Here is a 23700-nt window from a genome sequence, read left to right as displayed (position 1 = left end):
TATATCGCCGTTCCCCCACTGTCGCTGGGTCAAAATCCTGGGTCTCCCTCCCTAACAACACTGTGGGCGTACCTACACCACATGGACTGCAGTAGTTCAAGAAGTCAGCTCACCACCACCTTCTCAAGAGCAATTAAGGATGGGCAATAAATGCAGGCCTAGCCAGTGACGTCCACATCCCATGAATGAATAAAAGAAATGTAGTCACTGTTGGAGCAGTCAATTTGCACACAGCAAGCAACATCAATGTGATGATGATCAGCTGATCTATTTTTGTGATGTTGATTAAGAGATAAATATTGGATAGGACATTGGGGTTAACCCCACCACCCCCCCAAGTTTTTCTTCAAAACAGTACCATGAGATCTTTTATACTCCCCTGAGAGGACAGACAGACAGATCCTTGGTTTAACACCTCATCTGAAAGACAGTACCTCTGACATGCAGCCCATTCACTATTGTACTGGAGTGTCGGCTTCGATTTCTGAGCTCAAAACCTGGGATTTGAACTGAGGACATTCTGACGCAGCAGCCAGAGCATTACAAGCTCATTACAAGAAAAAGGCCGCTCAGCCCTTTGAGTCCTTTCTGGCCCTCTGTAAGAGCAATCTTGTTAGTCCCAGACACCAACCCTGCAATTTATTTCCCCTTCAGCTGTTTATCCAATTCTTGTTTGGAAGCCATGTTTGAAAACATCTTCAGCACACTCTCAGGCAGGGTATTCCAGATCCTAACCAATTGTTGTGTGGAAAATGTTTTTCCACATGTTGCTCTTGGTTGTTTTTCCAATCATTTAAGTCTGTATCATCTGCTTTTCAACCCTTCTGCCCATGTACAGTCTGTCTAGACCTGTCATGATCTTGAACACCTATAGCAACTCTTCTCTGAAACCTCTCCTGTTGAAGGAGAACAATCCCAGCTACTCCAATCTATCCCCATAACTGAAGTCCCTCATCCTTGGAGTTAATCTTGTAAATCTTTTCTGCATCCTCTCTGAAGCCTTCACATTCTTTCTAAAATACAGCACCCAGAATTTGACACCATAACCCAGTTGAGACCAAACCTGTGTTTTATAAAGGTCCATCATAACTTTGTTGCTTTTGTATTCTGTGTGTCGTTGTTTATAAAGCCCAGGATCCCTTTCCATGGCTTCACTTTTTGGACCTTCCAGTGCGCTGCTCTGTTTGCTTTATAATAGAACAAAGATTGCTCCCCAAAAAGTAATTCAATGGTCGTGAAGCCCACAGTAACATTCTGAGGATGTGAAAGATACTATATAAATGCAAGCTTTTCTTCCCGAATAGTAACTGTTGTCCGATACAACATCATGACCAATCAGAACAGGAAAGGTGGAGTTCAAACAGTAGAAACCAACCTGCTACACTAGGAACTCATGTTGCATTTTTTTATATCATAGATTTCATTTAAGCCAAATGTGAAGGAATTAATCTAATATAACTGCACTCCATTTCTTTCTGACATAATTTGCAAGAAATATTGGTGGACAATAAAAACAAACTCTTTTAATGGAAAATACTTTGCCATGGTAACAATTACAGCTCTGTTTAGTTGTAAACTTTATCGGTTTAAGGTACAAGGAGGTGTTGCCGGGCTGATTCTGCAGAAGGAATTAAAAGTACCAGCATCTCCTGTGAACAGAATTAAAGAAACCTCAGGAGTGAACCATTTTCATGCCAGTGTGTCCCACAGCCTGAGCATGATGTTAAGTCTGACTTCCCTATCTGCTCCAAAGTTTACTAACAAACTGCCAGCAGCAAGTGACGCCCACCACCAATATCCTGCATCCGCTGCTATTCGGTGCTCACTGCATATGACATGCTCGAGGGTCATCAACATGCAGCGTAGGAAATTTTCGGTATGATTTACTAATACTGGAATGCAGTTTAAAGCTTCATCTGATTGGTTTTAATGGCTTCATACACTGAAGGATACATTCCTGATACATATTATGGTAAAGTTGTATATTTCCAAATTGTTGCCAAGATGTTTGAATCAGTAATTGAATATCTGCAAATCTGACACAATTATTTATATTTGGAAAATGAAAAGCTACTGCATTCAGGCTTTTGATATAAAATTCCCTCTTACTAATACTCTCCATGAAGAACACCCACCATAATGCCTTCCCTTTGTTAGATCAAGTTATTTTCCGAAGTTATTATTTGGGTCAAACTAAAAATGAAATAAATGCTCTATCTTAATGTCAGGAGTGAGGATATTCATTAATGATTGCAGTGTTAGGTTCCATTTTTAGCTCCTCAGGTACTGAAGCAATCCATTGCTACATCCAGAGAGACCCGGAAAACATTACGGTTTGGGCTGCTAAATAGCAAGTATCCGTGTCACACAGTGCTAGGCAATGACCATCCCCAGTGAGAGAGTGTAAACACCTCCCCATGACCTTCAATGGCATTAGCATTGTTGAAATTACCACCAGCAACATCACAGGGGGTCGCTTTGGACCAGGAATGTAAATGGACCAGCTCCAGGGGGAGCTCACTGGGTTTTCTGCAGCGAGTAAATCACCTCCTGACTCCCCAAAGCCTGTCCACCATCTACGAGGCAGGAGTGTGATGGAATACTTCCTAGCTGCCTGGTTGAGTGCATCTCCAACAACACTCAAGAAGTTCAATGCCATCCAGGACAAAGTAGCCCACTTCATTAGCACCTCTTCCACCACCTTAAACAGCAATATCTTCCATCACTGACACATACTGGCAGCAGTGTATACCATCCTCATAATGCACTGCAGTAACTTGCGAAGGTTCCTTTGATGGAATTCCACAAACTCATGACCTTTACCACCTAAAAGAACAATGGCAGCAGGCTCATGTGACACAATTATCGACATGTCCTTCTCCAACTTAGACACGATGCTGACTTGGAAATATGTCGCCTCTACGTCATCATTGCTGGGTCAAATTCTTGGAACTCCCCACCAACAAGCTCTGTGGGTGTACTCACACAACATGGACTGTAATGGTTCAAGGAAGCGTTTCACAACCCAATTCTTAAGGAACATTAAGGATGGGCAATAAATGCTAGCTTTGCTAGCAACACACACATCCCTGAACAAAGTTAAAAAAATCTTTGGAAAGTAAGAACTATCTCCTTTGAATGCAACTGACTAAGCACAGTCTTGCTAAAATTCAGCAATATAGTCTTGCAAAAACATTTAAAACTATGAATTTTTCCACAGAAATCTTAACAAATCAGATTTTACATCATGCCTAATTGTCCATCACATGCAAATAAAACCAAACACTACAGAATGTCCTTCAGTGAGTTAGGACACTTACCAACAATGCACTTAGATATTAATGAGTAAATTATAGTTTAAAACCTTCAGAAACATTGCACATTTATATTTTTACATGGACAGTATCATAGGTATTGCTCTAGGTCAACAGTTTTAGAAAATTCATGTTGATAAATGTTGTTGCAAAAGAACTCTCAGTGTAATAAATACCAGTTTCGGGGTCTTTTGATATTTGAACAAATAGAACACTTACATATAGTTGAAAAGCTGTCCATAGTATATTTAGGTACCATAGATTTTGTTAATTTACTGAGGGGGTCATTCATAAATGTATTTTCAACAATCAAAAAACCTTACCCCACATCTTAATCTCCTTCCAAATGCATATTTTCTGAGGATTTTAAACTACATTTTACCCACTGGTATCCAAGTGTATTATTGGTAAAGCATTTAGGAATGGGCAATAAATGCTGGTCTTGCCAGTGGCACTCACTGCTCACGAACAAAATTTTAAAAATTCTAGATCACTATAGGAAATTCAATGGTGAAAAAAATGGTACTTTTTTTTAAACATTGATTATTAGTGGCAGTTTGAGCAGTGAATTGCTCTGTGACCAGATTGAGCAGAACCTTCCTTTGCATCCTCTCCCCAAACTATTCAACATGGAATTCCTATAGTGGGCTGCCAGTTTGTTTGCCTGACAATCGTGGATGAAACAATCAGCACTCCCATTGGAAATGTGAATCAGATTAATAAGCGAATGAGCAGTAGCCAGTGGTGAGTTTATTGGAAAGTGGGAGCAGAATGCGGACACCACCTGCTCCACAGTGCAGAGTGGGCTGGCTGTCGCCGCTGGGATTGCATATGTATAGGGGCACTGAAAGTGGCACCAAGATCGCCAGGTCGACCCACAGTTACCAAGGCTGATGGGAGCACCAGTTGAGTTCCAGCAGGTTCTAAGTAACTAAATAAATTGGTGTAATAAATAAAAGAATCTCAGTGGTTAATGTACAGGCTTTTACTGAACATTACTCTTGACAGATATTATGTCTAATATTATAGATGTAGCTGTTGGGTGTGAGTCACTGTGTTTATTGTTAATTGTAGGTGAAACTTGCCTAGAGAATAGACAGTTGACTCGGTTTTAAAAGAGGAAAGAGGGTTTAGACATTTAAAAATTGAGTTTTTTTCACTAATAATATTTTTTACTTAAATTCAAAGAAAGGGTGTCAAAATACAAGTTTGGCCCAGGGTGCCATTTTCACCAAGGATGGTTCTGATCGTGATGTAAAAGGTCAGGGAAATATGAGGTATGGGCCATCATAAGACCATAAGACATAGGAGCAGAAATTAGGCCATTTGGCCCATTGAGTCTGCTCCGCCATTCAATCACGGCTGATAAGTTTCTCAGTCCCATTCTCCTGCCTTCTCCCCGTAACCTTTGATCCCCTTACTAGTCAAGAACCTATCTATCTCGGTCTTAAATACATTCAATGACCTGGCCTCCACAGCCTTCTGTGGCAATGAATTCTATAGATTCACCACTCTCTGGCTAAAGAAGTTTCTCCTCATCTCTGTTCTAAAAGGTCTTCCCTTTACTCTGAGGCTGTGCCCTCACGTCCTAGTCTCTCCTACTAATGGAAACATCTTCCCCACGTCCACTCTATCCAGGCCTGTATTCTGTAAGTTTCAATCAGATCCCTCCTTATCCTTCTAAGCTCCATCGAGTATAGACCCAGGGTCCTCAAACATTACTCATATGTCATGCCTTTCATTCCTGGGATCGTTCTCGTGAACCTCCTCTGGACCCTCTCCAGGGCCGCACATCCTTCCTGAGATACGGGGCCCAAAATTGCTCACAATATTCTAAATGTGGTCTGACCAGAGCCATATAAAGCCTTAGCAGCACATCCCTGCTTTTATATTCTAGTCCTCTCGAAATAAATGCCAACATTGCATTTGCCTTCCTAACTACCAACTCAACCTGCAAGTTAACCTTAAAAGAATCCTGGACTAGGACTCCCAAGTCCCTTTGCACTCCATTTCTGAATTCTCTCCCCGTTTAGAAAATAGTCTATGCCTCTATATGCCTCTATTCTTCCTACCAAAGTGCATGACCTCACACTTCCCCACGTTGTATTCCATCTGCCAGTTCTTTGCCCATTCTCCTAACCTGTCCAAATCCTTCTGCAGCCTCCCCGCCTCCTCAATACTACCTGTCCCTCCACCTATCTTTGTATCATCTGCAAACTTAGCCAGGATGCCTTCAGTTCCTTCATCTAGATCATTAATATATAAAATGAAAATTTGTGGTCCCAACACTGACCCCTGCGGAACTCCACTAGTCAGCGGCCGCCATCCTGAGAAGGACCCCCTTATCCCCACTCTCTGCCTCCTTCCAGACAGCCAATCTTCTATCCATGCTAGTACCTTGCTGTAACACCATGGGTTCTTATCTTACTGAGCAGCCTCCTGTGCGGCACCTTGTCAAAGGCCTTCTGGAAGTCCAAGTAGATAACATCCATTGGCTCTCCTTTGTCTAACCTACTCATTACCTCCTCAAAGAATTCTAACAGATTTGTCAGGCATGACCTCCCCTTGATGAAACCATGCTGACTTTGCCCGATTTTACCATGCACGCCAAATATTCTGAAATCTCATCCTTAATAATGGACTCTAAAATCTTACCAACGGCCGAGGTCAGGCTAATCGGCCTGTAATTTCCTGTCTTTTGCCTCACTCCCTTCTTAAACAGGGGGATTTACATTAGCGATTTTCCAGTCCTCCGGGACCCTCCCTGACTCCAGTGATTCCTGAAAGATCACCACTAATGCCTCCACTATCTCTTCAGCTATCTCCTTCAAAACTCTGGGGTGTAATCCATCTGGTCCAGGTGATTTATCCACCTTCAGACCTTTCAGTTTTCCTAGCACCTTCTCCTTGGTAATGACCACCATACTCACCTCTGCCCCCCGACTCTCTTGAACTTTGGGGATGTTACTCGTATCTTCCACTGTGAAGACTGACGCAAAGTACCTATTCAGTTCCTCCACCATTTCTTTGTTCCCCATTACTACTTCTCCAGCGTCATTTTCCAGTGGCTCAATGTCCACTTTTGCCTCTCTCTTACCCTTTATATATTAAAAAAAAAACTCTTGCAATCTTCTTTTATAGTACTGGCTAGTTTACCCTCATATTTAATCTTCTTCCTCATTATTTCTTTTTTAGTTGTCCTCTGTTGGTCTTTGTAGGCTTCCCAAGCCCCTGGTTTCCCACTGCTCTTTCTCTTTAGCTTTAATGCTGTCCCTGACTTCCCTTGTCAGCCATGGTTGTCTCGTCCTCCCTTTAGTATGCTTCTTCTTCCTAGAGATGAATTTTTGCTATGTCTCCCAAATTACTCCCAGAAACTCCTGCCATTGCTGTTCCACTGTCTTTCCTGCTAGGCTCATCTCCCAGTCAATTCTGGCCAGCTCCTCCCTCATGCCTCTGTAGTTGCCTTTATTCAACTGTAATACCATTACATCTGAATCCTGCTTTTTCCTCTCAAATTGCAGGGTAAATTCTATCATATTATGGTCACTTCCTCCTAAGGGTTCCTTTGCCTTAAGCTTCCTTATCATATCTGCCTCATTACACATCACTAAATCTAGAATTGCCTGTTCCCTAGTGGGCTCCACCACAAGCTGCTCCAAAAAAACCATCTCATAGACATTCCACAAATTCCTTTTCTTGGGATTCACTATCAACCTGATTTTCCCAGTCTACCTGCATATTGAAATCCCCCATGATCACTGTAACCTTGCCTTTCTTACACGCCTTTTCCATCTCCTGGTCAAGCATAGGCACTTTGTTATGTTGCTAAGACTGCTGACAGGACAGCAAGCTGGATGGACCAGTGCTAAGGCCCAAAGATGAAGGACATGGGAACAGGTGGGAATTGGCATGTGGTTTGTCTTGACAAAAGTGCAAGAGGAGGTAATGGTGTGGGGAATGAATGGGGCTACCTTTGAATAATGGAGAACTATAAGCAACTGGGGGAAGTGGTGGTTTAATGATATTGTCAAAGGGACTAGTAATCCAGATACCCAGGGTGATACACTGGGGACCAGGTCAGGTCACTTTACGGCAGATGGTGAAATTTGAATTCAATGAAAAAAAAATCTGCAATTAAGAGTTTAATGTTGACCATGAAACCATCGTCGCAAGAAAGCATCTGGTTCACTCGTGCCCATTAGGGAAGGAAATCTGCTGTCCTTACTTGGTCTGGCCTACATGTGACTCCGGACCCACAGCAAAGTCTCTTAGATGCCTTCTGAAATGGCTAATCAGTTCTCAAGGGCAGTTAGGGTTGGGCAATAAGTGCTGGCCTAGCCAGCGATGCTCACACCCCGTGAATGAATAAAAAAACCTGGAGGAGCTGGAAGTCAGGCATCTTTGAGTAAAGGCACATCACATATTGGGGTAAGGTGAGAGACAACGCAGGAAAGGTATAAGGGGACAAGAAAAAATAAAAACCGCATATAAAATCTAATGCTCACCTAATATACTTACTCACCGAAGAGAAAGGGAATTCTCCCTGGCTAACATTTATTGCTCAACCAACACTTAAATTACTGTTGATTATCTTGTAATTTCATGTTGTGGGAGCTTGCTCTGCACAAATTGGCTACTGTGCTTTCTACATTACAACAGCACAGACTACACTTCAAAAGTGCTTCACTGGCACTGGCTGGAAAGCACTTTAGAATGTCCTGAACTCATGAAAGGCACTATATGAATTTGAGTCTTTCTTTACCAACAGCTGAGGCTCAACAGCTTATGCTAATCTATAGTGACACTCAGTGGCTGGAACTTGTAATGGCATGTATATGGAGACACATGAGGCAGCTGTTGTGTTTTAGCAGCTAACATTGTGTGGTTTTTAATATTACAGTGCCCCTTGCAGGCATGGGTGCTTCAGGTGAACATTTTTATAATGGACTTTCCCATTGTATTTTTGAATGCATTTTGAAGTGAAATGTTGCAACTCATTCATTAAATTTAATATACGGCATTTTCAATATCTCTAATCTTTTGTAAATCCCTGGCTGAAAAGCAAAATGTTAGGTAGGTTGGAGATAGATACCAGGATCAGGAGATGTATGAAGGGATGGAATACCATAAATCAGAAAGAAAGTGGTGTTGAGTACTCAGGCTGGAAGCAAGAGGGGGGCTACTTCTACGAGTGTATGTTTAGACCTGTGACCCAAAAGAAAGCCTTTCTGAGGGAAATGTTTTGCAGGGATTGGCAATGTAATGCTTTAAGAATATTAATGAATATTCTGCTCAGATTTTTTTTTTGTAGATTCATGTCTTATAAATGTCACTTTTACTGGTAAACTCACAGAAAATATTGTTTCATTTACAGAAGAAAATAGCAGCTCACATCTTCAGAAAAGAGTATTTGACTGATTTAATTGTCCACCTTCACCTTTCTTTTATAGGTAGATTTCTCTTACTGTCCATTCATGAGTCACTGCTTTTACGTTCAGAGTTTTTGGTCCACTTTCTTCACTTTGAATTATATATTATCTCCCTCCTGAGATTTGCTGCTAAATTACCAATTTAAGCCAATCAGCTGCAACAAATCTGCATATAAGGTGTGACATGTTAAATCTGATACTGAAATATTCAGTTGGGTGATGCCCAAAGTATGACACCGGAAATATGTTGTGATGATGAAAGCATGTCTGAAGTAAAGTGCACTGACAGATCTCTGCTTGCATAGCTCCCGATGATTTGGAGGATATGCTATTTTAAAACAATGAGGCTACCATGCCATCTAATGGAGAATGTACTATCAGGGCTGCCAATTTTCAGTGAATTCTTCTTTTGCTGCATGTATTCTAGGAAATGTTGGGATCTGTAGCCAGACACCTTGAGTCGCTGAAATTATCAATGCTGAGTTTGAAATCTTGTGTAAGTACAGGGATCTGACAGAAAATATTGTTACAGATATTTTCAGCACAGAAAACCTATTCTTCTTCAGTTCTCTGACCGAAGACAGATCCAGGTCCAGGTCCAGGTCCAACCCACAATGCCATGACCTACACCAAGGGTAGGGCAAGGAGGCTGACACCGAATCCACCCCAGTCAAAACAAGGATTGAACCCCATGCTGCTGGCACCAATTTGACCCACAGCCCCCCACCATCCCTCCCCCTAGCCCAGGTTGTGTAAAATGCACTTATGCATGCATCTTCCAGTCCAGAGCTATGGATAGTGATGGTAGAAGCTCCAATGTTTTTTCCATCACATGGCTGACCAGGAATCTCTCCCACTCCTACAGCCTGCCATTGCCATATGTTGGAGAGATTTATAGGTTTGTACTTAACTTGTTTGGCCACATTCCAATTGCACCCTCATTTGCCATCAAGCCCCGGAGAGGGACTTGAACCCGAAGCTTCTGGGTCAAGACCTCTAGAAAACCTGTTGCACTCAAATGTAATCATTTTAAATCATTATTAAATTTACAAACATTATTTCCAGCAATAAGAACTCAATTTAGTAGATGAATCAAGCTGGCAACCAAAAGGATTTTCAAAAATGATTTGGAGCAATTGGTTCAGTCTCCTTTTATTGTTGAGTTTTATTGACTATTTCTGCTTGATTTATTTCTTTTGTATGTCATTTGTAGTTCCTCAATTTTTTTAAACTGTGTTCATCACTTTTGATGTGTGTTGTTTAACTCTTCAGTTCTGATTTGTTCCCATGTTATGGATACATCATTTTGTCAGTGGAGACCAAATGTGATACAGGAATGATACAGACATGACTCCAAAATGTAATGCTTGAAGTGCGAAATATCAACTTCCTCCTTTGGTATTGCTATTTTGTTATGTCAGAAATGATATTTCATGTAACACACAGATGGAGGTGGGGGAGGTGGGATTTGAATGAACAGGATTGAGTTGGGCAGGAGGTTAAAGTCATAAGAGTCTGAATCTCAACACCAACCCACTTCCAACATGTTCACTTCAGGTTTTCACTCCCAGGAGGCATATTGGCAACTGAAATATTACAATGAGGCTGGGAGCCTCCTATTCCAATCTCTGGCTACCTGGGCTTCCTCGAGAAGCTGGCAGGTAAAGAAAGATGAGGACTGCTGGATTCAGGAGGTAAGAGCCTTTGCACTGACCTGTTGGATTCAGCTTACCTGTCTTGCCAACACCCACCCCTGTAATAGCAGAAACTCCCACTGACCTCCCCACAAGACCTCTGACCTCACCCCTGAGGCTTCTGCTATTCTCCTCCCACCCACACCCCAGGGCTCCCATCCTCCAGTCCTCTGACTTCCCAATCTTCCAGCCCCAATCTGGATTCCAACCCCTGATCCCCACCACCCCCAAGCTCCAACCCCCATCCACCCAACCCCATAATTGGCCTCTTCCACCCATCCCAGGCAACAACCCACAACCCACCGCACCCCCCCCACCACACCGCCCCCCCCGCACCCCCCACCACACCCCCCCCCACCACCTCCCCCCACCCCCGCCTGCCTCCAATCTTCATTCCCCTCTCCCAGCCTCTGATCTCCCCGGTACGCTCCAATGTCTGATTTTCTTCTCCACCCCAAAGAGCCTCTTATCCCTCCCTCCTCTCAGGTTCCCAGTTTACAGACTGGTGCCAAAGGCTTAACTACCCAACAAGCTGGTCAGCCTCTCAGTTTGTCTAACTGGCCGGGAAACACAATAAAAATTGCTGATTGTGTCCTGCCATTAAATTAGGTAAAGCCCGAGGCAAATCTGTTCTTCCAAGTTCCCCGACCTCGGTCCAGCAAGCTCCCTGAGACCTCATGCCATCTCCATCGCACATCCCCCTCCCCCAACCCTGCTTCCTCCCCACCTCAGAGTTAAAAACCCAGCCCATTTTGCTAAAGTTAAACAGTTTGCGTTAGCTTGCCCATATAAGCAACAAGGTCTAATTGTTTCAAACCCTGAGTTGAATTGAATGTTAGCTACTTTACATAAAATTAGTTTTATGAAAGGGAAATCAGGTTATCCAATTTATTGGAATTCTTTGAAGAAGTAACAAGTGCTGTGGATAAAGGAACCAGTGGATTTACTGTACTTAGATTTTCAGGAGGCATTTGATAAGGTATCTTGTCAAAGGTTATTGCAGAAAATAAAAGCTCATGGTGCAGTGAGTAACATATTGGCATGGATAGAAGATTGGCTAGCTAACATGGAACAGAGAGTAGGTATAAATGGGTAATTTTCTGGTTGACAGAATGTGATGAGTGGTGTGCCACAGGGATCAGTGCTGGGACCTCAACTCCTTACAATTTATATAAATGATTTGGATGAAGGAACCATTGGTATGGTTGTCAAATTTGCTGATGACACAAAGGTAGGTAGGAAAGTAAGTTGTGAAGAGGATATAGAGGCCACAAATAGATATAAATACATTAGATGAGTGGGCAATGGAGTATAATGTGGGAAAATGTGAGGTTGTCCATTTTAATAGGATTGATAAAAAGGAGGCATATTATCTAAGTAGTGAGAGATTGCAGAGCTTTGAGATGCAGAGGGATCTAAATGTCCTAGTGCATGAATTGCAAAAGGTTAGTATCCAGGTGCAGCAAGTAATTAGCAAAGCTAATAGAATGTTATTGTTTATTGCAAGGGGAATTGAATACAAAAGTAGGGAGGTTATGTTTCAGTTATACAGGGCATTAGTGAGACCACATCTGGTGTATCGTGTACAGTACTGGTCTCCTTATTAAAGGAAAGGTGTAAATGCATTAGAAGAATTCAGGGAAGGTTTACTAGATTAATACCTGGAATGGGCAGGTTGTCTTATGAGGAACAGGACAGGCTAGGCTTGTATCTGCTGGAGTTTCGAAGAGTAAGAGGTGACTTGATTGAAACATATAAGATCCTAAGGGGTTTTGACAGAGTGAATGTAGAAAGGATATTTCCTCTTGAGGGAGAATCTAGAACTCGGGATCACTGTTTAAAAATAAGGGGTCGTCCGTTTAGGACAGAGATGAGGATTTTTTTTCTCTGAGAAATTTGTGAGACTTTGGAATTCTCTTTCTCAAAAGGTGTTTGAGGCCGAGTCCTTGAATATCTTTAAGGCAGAGGTAGATAGATTCTTGATAAGCAAGGGGGTGAAAGGTTATCGGGGGTAGACAGGAATATGAATTTGAGGTTAAAATTAGACCAGCCGTGATCTTATTGAATGGCAGAGCAGGCTCCAATGGTCTAGTGGCTGACTCCTGATCCTAATTCGTATGTTTGTATGTAACAGAAACTGGCAGTTGCTTGTAAATTTCTCGCACCAAGTCTAAAAGCAGCATGAAATGACTGCTTCTTATATACTTTTGGCTCACTGATGTGTTTCAAACACTGTATACAATATTTATATCGAGGTTAATTTAAATATTTCCTTTTCTTTGGATTCTTGTGAAAATGGTGACAATTGTGGAAGTTCTAAGATAAAACTAAACGTTGAAGTAAGATAACAATTTAAAATATTTATAGTTTATTATAATAAGCATATTTTGTATGTGTTTATTTTTCCAAGGTCTATAGACTTTAGAGAGTTTTGATTGATTAGCAGATGAAAATAAACAAACTAGACACATTCACTTCACATCTCACATTTGAAATCTTTACTAATAATTTATTATTAAAACCTAATTAATACATGCTGTGTTCAATGAATAGCAGTAATTAATATAAATTTCAGATGATTGTTATACATTTCAAAATATAAAATACCACCTGTAGTTCTCCATTAGCAAAATGTCTAATTGTATGAATAACATGAAGAAGGCAGACCTGTATAATATCGAATATTTCAGCCTAGGGTATTGTTCCCTTTGCAAAATGTCTGCCTAGTTTCTTTGATTTAACAGAAATGGGCTCGCTTTTTAGCTCCTGGTTCTAACTAAAGCAGGTTTACTCTGTAACAAATTCATATTTTGATTAAAAGGATTCCAAGCGCAATTCCAAAAAGATTCAATCCTTCATTTTTCACGGGGTTCCACTCGCCCGCTGATTAACCTTCCTCGCAAAATAATGACAACGTTAGTTCGTGTTTTAAACATAGTGCAAGTAAGAAATGACCATTCGCATCATTAAAAATCGAGTATCCACAGAGCACGGTTCTTTGTAAAGCATGTGATTGAGGTGAATTTTTTGAACGACACCGGGCGATTTCTGTTGGCATTAAAAATCGGCATGAAATATTTGACCACGGGTCTTTTTCATCTGATTTCCACCGCCCCCATCCCCCAGGAAGGTACCCCAACAACTAGAATGTATGTATTTTCCGTCGCTGCTTTCGAGTTAGGTATTTATAATGTTGGAGTAACTCTGGAGAAGCTAAGAGTGCGGGCGGCTCCGTCACAACCGCCTGAAAATCTGGGGCTGAAAAGCTTGACAAGAATTTGAACTAGGTACGAAAACACAAGAGTTTCGCCAAGTTATGTATTACCTGGTGAGGGTCGTTTTGCAGAAAAATGGCTATTTCCCTTTGGCGTTGCATTTGGAGTAATTTAAAATATGAGTTTAAATATCAATTGAAATGTAGTTAAAATATCAGTTTAAAACTCCTGAATAACATTTAACTTAAGTCAGAAGCTTCAATAAGGAACTCGGCTTGTGTCCTTTGAAAAAGCTGGTAAGACCCAACCCTTTATATCCAAGATGCGCGGGCCTCATGAAACAACCAGGAGCAGAGCAGTATTTTTGCTGGGAATTGATGGACAGACCAGGCTGAAATATTGGAGGATGCCCGGGTTCTTATCACTTGTTGATCGGGTCCTCAGGTTTTGAGCTGAAGTTTGGAGCTGACTCGGATCGACGGACTCCAAAAACCCAAAACATTTCTGAGGGAGCTGCCATCAGTATAACTCAACTTGCTACCTATCCCAAGAGAAATCAGGATGAATGAGGTGAAGTATCTGGATGCGTTAGGCGTGTGCTCTAAGTTCACGGGCCGTGACTCAGCATTTTGACGCCACAAGGGTATAAATGTGGGACACACCCTTACAGCACTGAAACACTTGAGCCGCAAAAAGACAAGTGGTTATGGTACTGGGTTTGTAACCCCAAGATCGAGAGTTCAAATCTCACAATGGCAAACTATGAAACAATGTAACTTCATCTGAAACAGATGGAAACAGGTTTGTACTTGAAAGAGTTACATCAGGTAGTTTGTTTTTATTTGTTTTGTTGTTGTTCTTTACTTCCAGAGCAAAAATTCCATATATCTGTGCACCTCAGATGAAGTGTGACTTGATGATGTGCATTTCCCTGTAGCTTGCTCGAATGATCAATTGGTAACAATTAATTTCATTCAATTAAATCGAAACCGTTCTCGTCAATTTCCCAAACTTCTGATATGAATGGCATTACCTCATCAAAAATCAATATTTGGTGCAGTTTAATATATAGCTGATGCCTCCGTCATAATGTTTTACACTTTCCACACCTTTTTTGAGGCGCCTTGATGTTTTCAAATTTAACTAGGCCACCAGTTTGCAACATGTTTACAATACATCTTTCCCAAAATGTTTAGTCTGGGAGTGATGACTTGTTCTGAAATAACAGCAGCCTGTACAATTAGGGAAACTCTGCAACGACCATCTAAATCTCAGCCCATTTGGAGGATCTGATTGCTTGCTTTTACCTATGAGAGTCGGATCGATTTACGGACCTATGGTGTGCTGTCTGCTCTATAATTTATGTAACTTGCTTTTAAAGAGACAGCAACCATTTACTTCCGTGTCGAAACCATTAAAACGATGTCTGTTGAATGTCAACCACCGCCCCCCCCCCCCCCCCCCGCCGCCTCTCCCTAGTTAATAGGAATCACACTGCTTCGAATTCTGCTGTGGGTTTTTATTTGTGGAGTGGGGAGGGATATATAAACAAGGTTTAACTACCCTTTATCGAAAACTCTAGATTCCTATTGAAAATAATAGAATGCGGAGCAATAAATAAATGTTTCCATTTAAAAAGTCAGCCGTTATTCACTTATGTTTCGTTTCACATACACCAGAATATCACAAGTACGTATGTGGTGTCTTTATCAGTTCGCATTTTAACTTTTTCTTAAACGTAATAAACGTGAGAAGTTACCTATCCAGTTCAAATATTCGATACTCAAATAGTGTACCGAAATAGTATCAACCGTGCGGTAACATCAAAGCTAAAAGAATGTATTATTTGTTTATATGCGTAGCTGAGAGGAGCTCTTGTTACATTGGAGGTCGCGGGTCATTTAGATAAAACAACCTTGGCGTTCAAAGTGGGGAGTATTACAGATTCACGCCTCTTGCCAAGCGGATTGGATCGGTCGCAGCGAATCCGTAACTGGCTGGCGAGGGTGAGATTTGCCAATTTATTAAACAGGTATCTGCTAATTCCCAAATGTAACCGATTATCTCACAAGAACTCGAGCTCGATAAGACAGGGAGTAACACTTGTTGGAAAACACTTCCACAATCATCCAGATGATGACCGCTTGAATGCGCTCGGGTTGCTTTATAGGAAAATGAAAACATCACCGAAACGAAACCGGGCAAACACCAGTGTGGGCTGAAAAGCGCTGCATAAACAGGGGGTTTTAAATAAACTATTGAAGTGAGAAACACCAATTTCAACTTGGAGAAATAAATAAAGGAACCCTTAGCACTGACTGCAGCGGTTCAAGAAGGCAGCTCACCACCACCTTCTCAAGGGCAACTAGGGATGGGCAATAAATGCTGGCCCAGCCAGTGAAGCCCACATCCCAAGAACAAATACATTTTTTAAAAAAAGAACAATCATGCAGTAGACTAGTCTCTTAGATTGTCCTCGTTAAGGAAAATTCATTAAGTCCTCATTTAAACACCTTGCGCAATGGGAATCGATAGGTGCCGGGGGAATGAGTGTCCCATTAATCACCTTCCTATTATCAAACAGTAATCCGTGCCTTTATTTCGATTTTACATGAAGTTACTTTGTCCAGTACTTTTAAGCTGGGTGCGTCAAAAAGCCCTGCTCGATTTTACTGCATTTGTAAATGTTGCTCTGGAACTAAACGGCCTGTCGGGTTTCCAATTAAACCGCTGTAAACCTTGTCAGCTATTTCCGTGCTTATTGCAAACAAATTACCTCACTGTCAAACTTCACGAATCGGTTTTTATCAAGTTAAAAACGGCTCTGCGCCATTTGGAATTTCCGGCGAAATTGTGTTGCTAACGATTTAGTGAAACCTCGGCGAGGTGGGCTCCTCCTGCTGTAACCCTGTGCGCTCACTAGAGGTCTCACTCTGCGTTCTCAGGACACCCCGACAGCTCCCGCTTGGTCCTCCTTTTCAAAATTATTCACCCCGCCTGAGAACTTTCCGTTCCTTAGGGATAAACTACTTTGAGCTAATTAAAAGCAATTTGCATTGTTTAAAGCTTGGTAAAGGTTTGTGTATCCGTACCCAGTTGTAACACAGGCCCGTCCTGCGCACGAACTTCCGAGGTACCGTCGGTGGAGCGTTTTCTTCAAAAGTTATGTGTTTTTTTAAATTAATAGAACTCTGAAAGGTACATTCCGTGTTCAATTATCTTACCCGATCGGCATATATGCCACGTTTGGGCAGTTAATTATAACACCGAAATGTATGGAGCCTGCTGTATGATGACAATGAAGTTTGAGTGATGTCCAAGTCTTGAGGGATGGAGAAATCTGATGCATTAAAGACATTCGTCCGTGTAATTTACTCCACCGAAGACCCTTAAACAAAATGGATGGCATTAAAAAAAAACACAAACACTTGTACTTAATTTCAATACAGATGGTTCCGTTTAGCATCACCTGCAAATACTGGTTTTATTCAAACCTCGGTCACGATACATCCATATTTATATAAAACAAGTGTTTAGCACTGTACGAATACTTAAAGATCATTTCACGTTTTGAAGATTGTTTGTACATTATTTGCCCCCTTTGGTTAGTTGGCCGTTTTAATTATTACGTCCTTAATTCGTTTAAAATCACCCGTATTTTAAACAATTCTCATAAGTAGAAAGTTGAATTATGTGTAAGGTGCTTAATTATTTTCACCATTACATCGGCTACGTATTTTAAAATAACACATAGTGTGAATATAGGTGATGAATGAATGAAACCACTGATAATATTCCACTGAGCAGCAGAGAATTCAAAAATACATTGAGAATGGTAATTCGCCCTCATTTGGAGCTTGTCATGTAAAACCTGTTCTTTCTTTTCTGCTAATAGCTGTTCCAAATCGGTTCGTTTGACTCCAGACCAACTGAAATAAAGCGATGTTGAACATCTTCCGTTGCATCGAAAGGTTGATCAAGTGCACGATCGCCGGCGTTTGCAGATAATTGGCAATGACAAGCAATATTGTAACTTATTTGCGTGTCAGAGCCACTTAAATAATACATATTGACACCGCTTAAAATCAGCAGCTCAGATGGTTTGTACTTGAGATGTTAATGTCTTTATTAGTGGACAGCACGCGTTTTTCGAACATTAACTGTACTCGCGTAACCATTAACTTACCGTTCACAGACATTATGGGAACGACCTGGTTCAAAAAGGTTTTGCATCAGCCTTACAGTCCTTCACTTTTTTAAAAAAAACTCGAGTTTCTAACTAAAGATCATTTCGTTATAGTTCAGCGGAAATCCCACTGCTACACACATCATGTGCAGTAATACAGTTCAGGGCATTGATTACAACTTTCATATGTTTCATTTTTGGTTTTTTTTCTTGTTTTTGCTGACTATTTCATATAACCACCGTAGTTGGTTGAACACTGTTACATTGCACGGCATTTTTACTTTGGGATAACGCGTGTGCCCGACTCCTCATTCTGGAATGAAATGGTCCTAATTAGCAGTGAGTTGTTACTTAAAAATGAAGAATTTTCTGAACACCAATGCAATTATTGTAAAAAAAAGTTATACGGTCGAGTTACTCGCATGGGCACACAATAACAGAAAAAGGGAAGTGGGGGGGGGGGGTGAGTTTTGTTGCTGAGAAAGAAATTTGGTTTCTTTCAGAGACAACGGGTTTTATAAAAAAAAAATCAACCTGAAACCGAAACCAATCTTGCCTCAGATTTGAATTGATGTTTCGGCCTCTGGGCAAACCCGCTTGCTCTGAATTCCGGCCTGACGCACCTCAAGCCAGCCAAGAAGAAGCAGGAATTGCAGGCGTTCGGCCAATCAGAGAGCGAGCCTGCCCGCCCTTGACCAATGGGAATGGGAGTTTGGCAGGTGCTGGGGTGGTTTATCAGCGCATCTCCCGCGCCCTGGCGACCGGCTCCAGTCAATTTCACCTTAAACCCCGGGAAAGCGGGGAGGAGAGAAACCAGCAGAGCTTTTCCTGCTAGACTTCTTGGCGATTTCCCGGACTGGATACACTCTTCTGGATAATCATAACCATAACACTTATCATTAGGGGCACATCCACCTCCGCTCCAGTGTGTTTTTTTTTCTAAACAAGAGAGAAAACACGATCCAAGATCTCGCAGCATTTACTAGTGGGTCCTGTCAAATCTATGGTCTGATCAAATGTTAGCCGTCGGGCAGATGGATAACCGCCAGAGTGCATTCGTTCTGAGCAGTACGCCGCTGGCTGCGCTTCATAATATGACTGAAATGAAGGCATCTATATTCCCCTACTCTTTGCAGAATCCCTCGAGCTTCAAAGCCCCTACTCTGGCGAGTTTGAACGCACAGATCCCGCTGGGGACGCCGCACGGAATTAGCGACATTCTAGGCCGCCCTGTTACCACGGCCAGCAATCTGCTCTCTGGACTCCCTCGACTCAACGGACTTGCCACAACGGCGGGGATGTATTTTAACCCGACAGCAGCCGCCGTCTCCAGGTACCCCAAGCCCCTTGCAGAATTGCCGGGGAGGCCCCCCATCTTCTGGCCGGGAATGATGCAGGGATCCCCGTGGAGAGATCCCAGGGTAGTCTGTCCAAGTACGTACTGTCCGAGCACATTGCTGTTTGTTTTTAAATATAGACACATATATATATATACTTTCAAATCTGTCGTTTGACATTAATGGCTAAAACGCTATCTTGAAAAAAAAACTTTGCGTTCTGTAGTGGATTTTGTACAAATCCTTTCAAGCCTTTAAAAACTTTTCCTGAATGAGAGTTGCCCTGTCATTAATATTATATCATATATGTAATAACTATTGATTCACCTATCCAGCTGCTTAATCAGAACAACACTTTGTCGCTTCTCTCTGGTGGGGGAAATAATGACCATAAAATAATTCACTGTTTGGATTCTGTAAGATCCCCAGAAAGAATACTAACTGCGCCCAATCCCCACTTGCTCGTTTGTATACTTTTACACATTCAGAGACACTGTGAGCTGGCTTAAATAACCTGGCGTGCTTTCTAAACCCTTGTCTACGTATTTTCGACAATATTTCGCTGTTTTAAGTTTTTTTTTTCTTTTCCCGTTTCCCCCCACCGCAGCGCAAGGTAGTTTAGTCCTTGACAAGGACGGGAAGAAGAAGCATTCCAGGCCAACATTTTCAGGTCAACAGATTTTTGCTCTGGAAAAAACCTTTGAACAGACCAAATATTTAGCTGGACCAGAAAGAGCCCGGTTAGCCTATTCTCTGGGAATGACAGAAAGTCAAGTAAAGGTAAAACATTTCACATCGTCATCTCACTAAATCCATCCATAACATATGCTGAACGTGGCTTTTCCAGACAGAAAACATGCGGGCTGATATTCTGCTCAGTATTTCCTATCACACAACAGCCTCATTTAACACGTAGCAGAGCTGGACACTCAAATGTTGTTGTTAAGTGTTGTAGATGTATTTGCTCAGAGTTTACCAAACATGATCTAGGCACTTTTACCAGGCCGGAATTTTAAACGGAGAGACTCAAGTGCCGCCAAACCGATTAATAATAAAATGGTTCCTCATCAGCATTTTTATAATGCCTGGGTTGTGGAAATATGTGTCCCATAATTATACATAAAACAGCAATTGGAGGTGATTCTGTCACTGGATTAACCATTTTCTCGACCCCTTGTTAACTCCCATTCTGTTCCACTTTGATTGTCAGAAACACTACTTTGAAAACTGATGCAATATTCCCACAAAGTAACAGTGGGGACAATGCAGACAGCGGTCTTGCTGACCCATGGACTGAGACATAGCACGTTTCACCATTTCCCCGTTACACGCGGTGCTGTAAATTAAGCTAAAGCCCCTGGAAATCTATTGGGGAAAGGGAAATTCTCGGCCTTCTTTCCCCAATCCGTAACATGTAAGAAAGCAGTTTAATTGTTGTGTCTGCAGTTTTTACTTTGTGGCTTGAAACAAAGCAGGATAGTTGAAAATAGCTGGCAGGTGTTTGAGTGGCGATGTTTCCAATGCAGTCGAGCACACAGCGTTTATATTATTTATGTCTATCTTGGCAACAGGTGTGGTTTCAGAACAGGCGGACCAAATGGAGGAAGAAGCACGCGGCTGAAATGGCCACCGCCAAGAAAAAGCAGGATTCAGAGACGGAAAAACTCAAAGAAACGTCGGAAAACGAGGAGGATGAGGACGAGTACAATAGACCCCTGGACCCCAATTCAGATGACGAGAAAATTACACGATTGCTGAAAAAGCACAAAGGAGCCAGCTCCCTGACCATCCTGGACCCACACAACAGCCCAGAGATTTTGTGACAAACTTTCAAAACAAACACACAAAAAAAAATGATTATTGGAACAGCTTGAACGGCTGAATTAACCAGGGTATTAGAAAAAGAAACGTTTAAAATAAATCCCTTGTTCCACAGATTTAAGTGATATGTGTTGTACAGCCTAATGTATGTGAGATGTATATATTTTTTACAGAATAAGTTATGGAATTATCTTACAGCTGGATTATATAAATAACTTGGACTGAAGCTGAGGCAGGTTTGAAACGTGAGGTCGGATTTCCACAGCCCTCCCTCAGTGTCCCTAGAATCAGACTTTTTTCCTAGAATTTTCTGTGTTGAGGATTAACAATCAGAGCTCATCCATTTTTTGTATAAAATACAGATTAAAACTGTAGCTGTACATATTAAGATGCACGTTTGTGTTGTAAAAAAAAACATTAAATGTAAAGTTTTTTTGTGTATTTACATGCAAAAGGCTAATATTTTGCTTTCGCCTGATGGTGAATTCCTTCGGAGGAGGTTTTTGTTTTGCGTTTAGCGCCATTAAAAATCCTAAGGAACTTCTGAACGCTCTGTTGAAGATGGTTTGAAGGAATTATTATTGCGTCCACAATAGTTGGAAAAAAAACTTTGTATTACCAATAAATTATTTAACAGTATGAAACCCGGTGGTCGAAACCCGGCTGATTTTGTGCCCCGAATTGAGGGGTATTATTTACTCGGGAGGTTTCAGAACGGTTACCTGTGACTTGCCAACTCACGACCGATCGATGATGACTCGAACTCAGAAGGTTGTTGCACGCCGGCTCTCTGGTAAACAGGTGATTGGATTGATAGAACGCATTCAGAATTATTTCAAGCGCGTACAATAAAAGGCATGTTGCACTGGTTCACGGATACCATTTAAGCAAGAGGCTACGTACCAAAGCGAACTCGCAAACCCCATCTTGGTAAAATTCCTGTTGAATTTGTGGTGAAGCGATGACTTTGTTTTGAACGGTGGTGGGGGTGGGGGGGATCAACAGGTGTGTGCGTTGGAAAGGTTTAATATTGAATCACTGTAACTATCGCCATCATGCCGTAATCCGCAATGACTCGATATTATCCCAATTAAAATATCGAATCCTAAAATGTGAATTCCAACCCTGGCAATAAACCCGACCAAAGTTCTCAATGATAGCTTAATCGAAACGAAACTCATGGCTAGCGTAAACAGAACTCGAAGATCTAGAGTTTGTCAGTGAACAACCGAGTGTATAACTGGTTTCACATCTTTTAGATTGGAATTGAAATTACATATTACATATATTACTCATGTTACATAAATATGTTACTTATTTTAACATTATGTAATGTTTATATGGGTTCTGTAGCTTATTTTGCATCAGACAAACTCCGTTATCATTGCAGAAATCTAATTGATTGAATATTATTAAACGAGAAATCATCAGGTTTTTTTTGTAGAAACCCTTTGATTTTAGGGAGAATGGAAAGGGGTTGGAGCCTAATTACCACCCCTGCTCCAGTCCACCTAACAAACCGATATGGAAGGTAGAATGCGGCTTAATTTGGAAACTCGCTCGCAGTTTGACGGAAACTCCGCAAATGCAGGCAATTTGCAACGATTAACGAATGAAAACTGAAGCAGACTCTCGGCACCCGAAGGTCAAAAACACACGTGTTTGCTGTTTTAATATTTTTTTAAAAAATGCATCGACAGCATCAAATGCGTCGAAACAACTAAAATGAACTTTTGAAACATTGATCAGAAAAGCTCTTGCGGTTTTGATACAAGTTTGATCCATTCGGCTAGTCGTAAAGCTGCAGAATTTCCAGTGGGTCTGGGGGAAGCCTGGAGGCCGTGAGCCTTGTTGATGGAGATCAGATATCAGCTTTGAAAATGCCTAATGATGAAGAGATAAAATCTTCCTCTCCATCTAGCCCGGGTCTATATAAAGTAAAATATCGAAGCACTGAATCTTATAGCATATACATTTCAACGGCTCATTTCTTAATTCCAATAACTGCCCGGCCTTGCAAACTTTGAAAACCCACGCCGTGAAGTGTCCTGAATACTGTTGGGTGTTGTTGGGGAGTGGGAGTGGGGTGTGGAGGGTGAAATTTGTTCTGAAGTGAGGGCAGATTCTCAGTGAGGAGCGGAAATGTGATGTTGGACGTTAGGTCGTGGATTCGTCACATTGTGACGGTATATTCTATAAGAGGACGGGCACAAAGAAAAGAAAGACCCAGTAAACAAGCTAAAACAACCTGTGAAAAGGAAGAGAGGCGTTGTAAGCTGTGTGAGAGAGACCAAGTGTGCCGTTCCCCATTTTCTCCACTTTCTCCAAATCCGTAAAGACGTTAACTGTCAGGGAAACCGTTTCTAGACAGAAACACAAACCTTCCCATTCGGCACAATTGGTAGTTTCCGTTAAGAGTTGGCGAAAGTTTAAATTTAACAATAGCAAAGAGACAGCCCGCCAAAATAATGAACTAATAATGAAAATAATAAAATAATTATAATTATAGAGATCGAAGCAAACAACAAAAAAAAACCAGTTACCGAGGATTTTTATATATTAGATAAAGGGAGAAACTTAATGCGTGAGGTGAATCAATACCATGTGTGATCTTTTACTTTTCTACCTTGCCCGCGTCAACTCAGTTATTTCACCCAAGATAGAGTAAAACAACATTAGAGTAAAACAACATTATGCTGCATAA

General features: G+C 41.5%; 1 protein-coding gene across 1 annotated transcript; it reads left to right on the top strand.

Annotated features, from left to right (window-relative positions):
- Positions 1-18854: 18854 nt before the first annotated feature.
- Positions 18855-20998, top strand: nkx6.2 (NK6 homeobox 2). Its single transcript, XM_041210279.1, has 3 exons — positions 18855-19272; positions 19783-19955; positions 20747-20998. Exons 1-3 carry the CDS (start codon positions 18855-18857, stop codon positions 20996-20998), a joined length of 843 nt encoding a protein of 280 aa, XP_041066213.1.
- The last annotated feature ends 2702 nt before the right edge of the window (positions 20999-23700 follow it).

Source organism: Carcharodon carcharias, chromosome 17 (assembly GCF_017639515.1).
Source record: "Carcharodon carcharias isolate sCarCar2 chromosome 17, sCarCar2.pri, whole genome shotgun sequence".
Lineage (NCBI taxonomy): Eukaryota > Metazoa > Chordata > Chondrichthyes > Lamniformes > Lamnidae > Carcharodon > Carcharodon carcharias.
The sequence above is the reverse complement of the archived record's forward strand: the minus strand, read 5'-3'. Positions and strand labels throughout refer to the sequence as shown.